Source organism: Musa acuminata, chromosome BXJ2-3, assembly GCF_036884655.1.
Source record: "Musa acuminata AAA Group cultivar baxijiao chromosome BXJ2-3, Cavendish_Baxijiao_AAA, whole genome shotgun sequence".
Taxonomy (NCBI): domain Eukaryota; kingdom Viridiplantae; phylum Streptophyta; class Magnoliopsida; order Zingiberales; family Musaceae; genus Musa; species Musa acuminata.
The window spans coordinates 5,124,162-5,127,838 of NC_088340.1; the positions used below are offsets into that span (position 1 = coordinate 5,124,162).

A 3,677-nucleotide genomic window follows, 5' to 3' on the forward strand; every position below is an offset into this window, starting at 1 on the left:
ATTTATTGACTTATAGAAAGCCTGTGATAGGGTTCTTAGAGATTTATTGTGGTGAGTTTTAGAAAAAAAAGGTACATTCACTAATTATATTGATATTATTAAAGATATATATGATAATATAACTATTAGTATTAGAATTATAGAAAGTGTATCCAGTGAATTTCTTATTAGTATAGGATTACGTTAAGGATTCTCATTAAGTTCCTACCTTTTCACATTGATAATGAATGAATTTACTAGTCATTTACATAATAGACTTCCCCGGTATATGTTATTTACTGATGATATTATTCTAGTTGATGAGAGCCTAAGTGAAATTGATTATAAACTTGAACTATAAAGATATGGAGAGATCGATGAAGATATTATCCTAGTTGATGAGAGCCTAGTATGATAGCATTTAACTAATGAACTCTGACAATTTCACTAAAAGATGGCTCGGGAAAAATATCTCATATTCAATAATTTAATTAAAAAAATCCCTCGGAGAACTTAATTATAGTGTGATGGATATAATTTTCATGGATATAATTTTACGTATCTCATGATAATTACCATAACATATTTGGAGATTAGCAACATGGAACTCGATTATTTCACTTGGATCGATCCATACGGATCAATAATTTGCCTTTTATTGGTCGAATAGATTACCACAGTCCTTACCAGGAAACATTTATTCTGCTGCCTCACGGCCAAGAAGGGAAAAGCTTCACGACCTCATTCATACCGAGGTCTTACAACACAGATGAGAAAAGTCAACGAAAGAGAATCGAAAAGTCTCTTCCATGATTCATCATCATCGTCTTCATCTCTTCTCCCACACGCAGTAGTCATTGCCAGAGGCAACGACGTGGAAGTTAGAAGGAACGAGATTCCCCACGTTGTATCTCGAGCCTAGCTTTGTCAGTATCTTCCCATCGATCATTGCCATGTAGAGGTCAGCATCGGAGGCTAGAATGTTGAGAGCGCTACCCGAATGAATTCCATTTCGTGTTCTGGTTTCAGCCAACTGAGTTATCGCCTCCTTCAATCCCCAGTCGAACATGTGGTCGTAGAACTGTACGCACGAACATATAATCGTCATGCTGTGATACTATTTGAATCGAATGTTAGGCAGAAGCATACTTACGATGGAAGGGACGCCCGGATGCGTGAGTATATAAGCGTAGCCTTGCATGACCTTATCAGAAGGAAAAGGCCACAACCTTTGAGTCGAACCGGTATCGTGGTTGTCGACGAAGGTGACAGCCTTCTCCGGCCACCACCCCATCATGCCGGGCGCCTTCCCCTGGGGATCACGCATCCTCCACAGTTCACCTTCCACGGCAGCTTGTAGTATTCCCTTTGTGGTGAAATCGAAGGCCGTCGCTGGGCCTCCGACCTGCTGAACCCAATTAACCAGCTCTTGGCGGTTGCCGTTCTGATCGTATGCTGGCTTCCCATCATTTCCGTAAGCTAGTGAACCCCAGATCTCAGCCACCACGAAGTTTGGCTGCGTCTGTTCGACGTAGATCTTGGCGATGCTCGAGGAGTAACCCTTGGCAAAGTCGAGCCTCCACCCGTCGAAGCCGATGTCAGTCTTGAGCCAGTTCAGCCAGTCCGTCAGCTCACGCTGGACCTGCGTGTTGAGGTGGTCGATGTCGGGAGCCGCCGCGAAGCCCTCGCCGGTGTCGAGGTTTCCGGTGCCGTCGGAGTACTGTGTGTCGTCCCTACAGATCATGTGTGGACCCCAGTCGAGGCGGGCATCATCGGTTCCGCCTTCGAAGATGCACCATATGCCTCTCCCGTCTTGCTTGTCTGCGCAACGATGGTTGATGACGATGTCGGCCACGCATTTGACTCCCTTGTCGTGGAAAGCGCCGATCAACGCCTTCAACTCATCCTGATTCCCATACTTGGAAGCACCCAAGTCGTAGAGCCGGCCCGGCATGTAACCTAAGAGAAGAAGTCTCAGAATAGTTTAGACCAAGGCCGACTCGGTCAACATGTGATAGTGATCACGACGGCAAATAGGAATCACGAAACGACCTTGAACGCCGACAGAGTGCGAGGGCGGAGGCAGCCAGACGTGGGTGACTCCAGCGTTGGCTATATCAGAGACTTTGTCTTTCAAGAAGTTATACCAGCCGCCTTGCTGCCTCCACGACTCCCAGTTGAAGCCCTGCAACGTATTCGTTTCTCTTACTGTAAACGCGATGAAGGACAAAGGAATCAAATGGATCTGTTTATCTCTACCTGGAAGAGTATCTGGGACTGAGCCAAGTTCGGAACGACAAGAAACAGAAGCAGAAACATCGAAGGACCAAAATAGATCCTCATCTCTTCCTTGCTTTCTTCCGTCGAAGGAGCAAAGGATGGAACGGGATGGGGATGGGAGAAGTGTGAGGGCTAAGGGCACGTATATATAGCTGGAAGTGGCAGGGCAAGTAAGGCATGAAGGGAAGTAGATAAGCGTTGTTGTTGCCCATAACCTGCGTGGGGTCACCGGTGATCGGAAGAAGATAGGGCGAAGTCCGTTGCCAACTCTCACAAGTAGATAAGCCTTTTGATTACTGCAGCGTCTCGGGCACGTTTGATGGCCACATCCAACTGTAGAAACGGCTCACATCCCTATTATCGTGGCAGTCGAAGACTAGTGTGAGAGGGAAGCTTCAGGCTCATTCTCACAGAAGGAGTTATTACCTTGTGGTCCTTTTCTTTTCCGTCCAATAGAAGACTGTGACGAGAGACATGGCCGTCCAAAACACGCAAGCGGTTCAAAGATGATGAAGCAATTTGCATCCCTCTGAACCCATATCATTTCATTTCGAAGCTTCAATGACTCCCTATGGACACAGTGCCATACCACCTTACCACTTTATCGTATGAATCATGCCCCTTACTTGACCAACCGAACGGCAAAAGACAAGCTTAATCCAGCAAGCGAAGCAAAAACGCACATTTCAAGTGGCATTTATGCTCTTCCTGTCATGTCAGTGTCTGTTCTCCATCATTATTGACTTATCTTGCCCAACATAGTATCGATTGAATCATCATAAATTGTTTGTGATAATTGGTAGTGTTAGTACTTTCCCTATCAGCTAGAAAATTATATGTGATAATTGAATCATCATAAATCTTTGCAAGCATTACATTTACTACTCTTGTGCAGCACTCGATCTGCCGAATCTTATCGAGTGTAACACTTTTCCAATTGGCCATGGGAAAGAATCAATAATATTAGATCAGGACAGAAAGATAGATGCATCACATACCAACTTAAGACTGCAGCAGCAACACATCCACTGTAGTGAAATGGCCAGTCTCAAGAACAAAATAGTTATTCTAATATTCTTCAAGCAGTAACTCCTCAAATGCTATAAGGTTTGTTGAGATCGTTGAACATATGCCCAATTTTTTATAATTATATCCATCACACTATAATTAAGTACTCCGAGGGATTTTTTTAAATTAAATTATGGAATAAGAGATATTTTTCACCAGCCATCTTTTAGTGAAATTGTCGGAGTTCCTTAAATTATGTCTAATATTTTGAGATTTTTCATTCTCAGCAAATTTTTATCAAGAAAAAAGTTGATTTTATTTTGTGTTCATCTTTTTTGATGCAGAAAGAAGTAGATACCATCACATTCAAAACATCTCAAAGATGTGAGTTCCATGAACTAGATTGTGAT

General features: G+C 43.4%; 1 protein-coding gene across 1 annotated transcript; it reads right to left on the reverse strand.

Annotated features, from left to right (window-relative positions):
- Nucleotides 1–591: 591 nt before the first annotated feature.
- On the reverse strand, nt 592–2,360 carry LOC135607048 (alpha-amylase isozyme 3C-like). The gene is made up of 4 exons (XM_065098532.1): nt 2,239–2,360; nt 2,032–2,164; nt 1,133–1,938; nt 592–1,060 (listed from the first exon to the last, which is right to left on the reverse strand). The coding sequence occupies exons 1-4, from the start codon at nt 2,320–2,322 to the stop codon at nt 809–811; spliced, it is 1,275 nt and encodes a 424-aa protein (XP_064954604.1). The 5' UTR covers nt 2,323–2,360; the 3' UTR covers nt 592–808.
- Between the last annotated feature and the right edge of the window lie 1,317 nt (nt 2,361–3,677).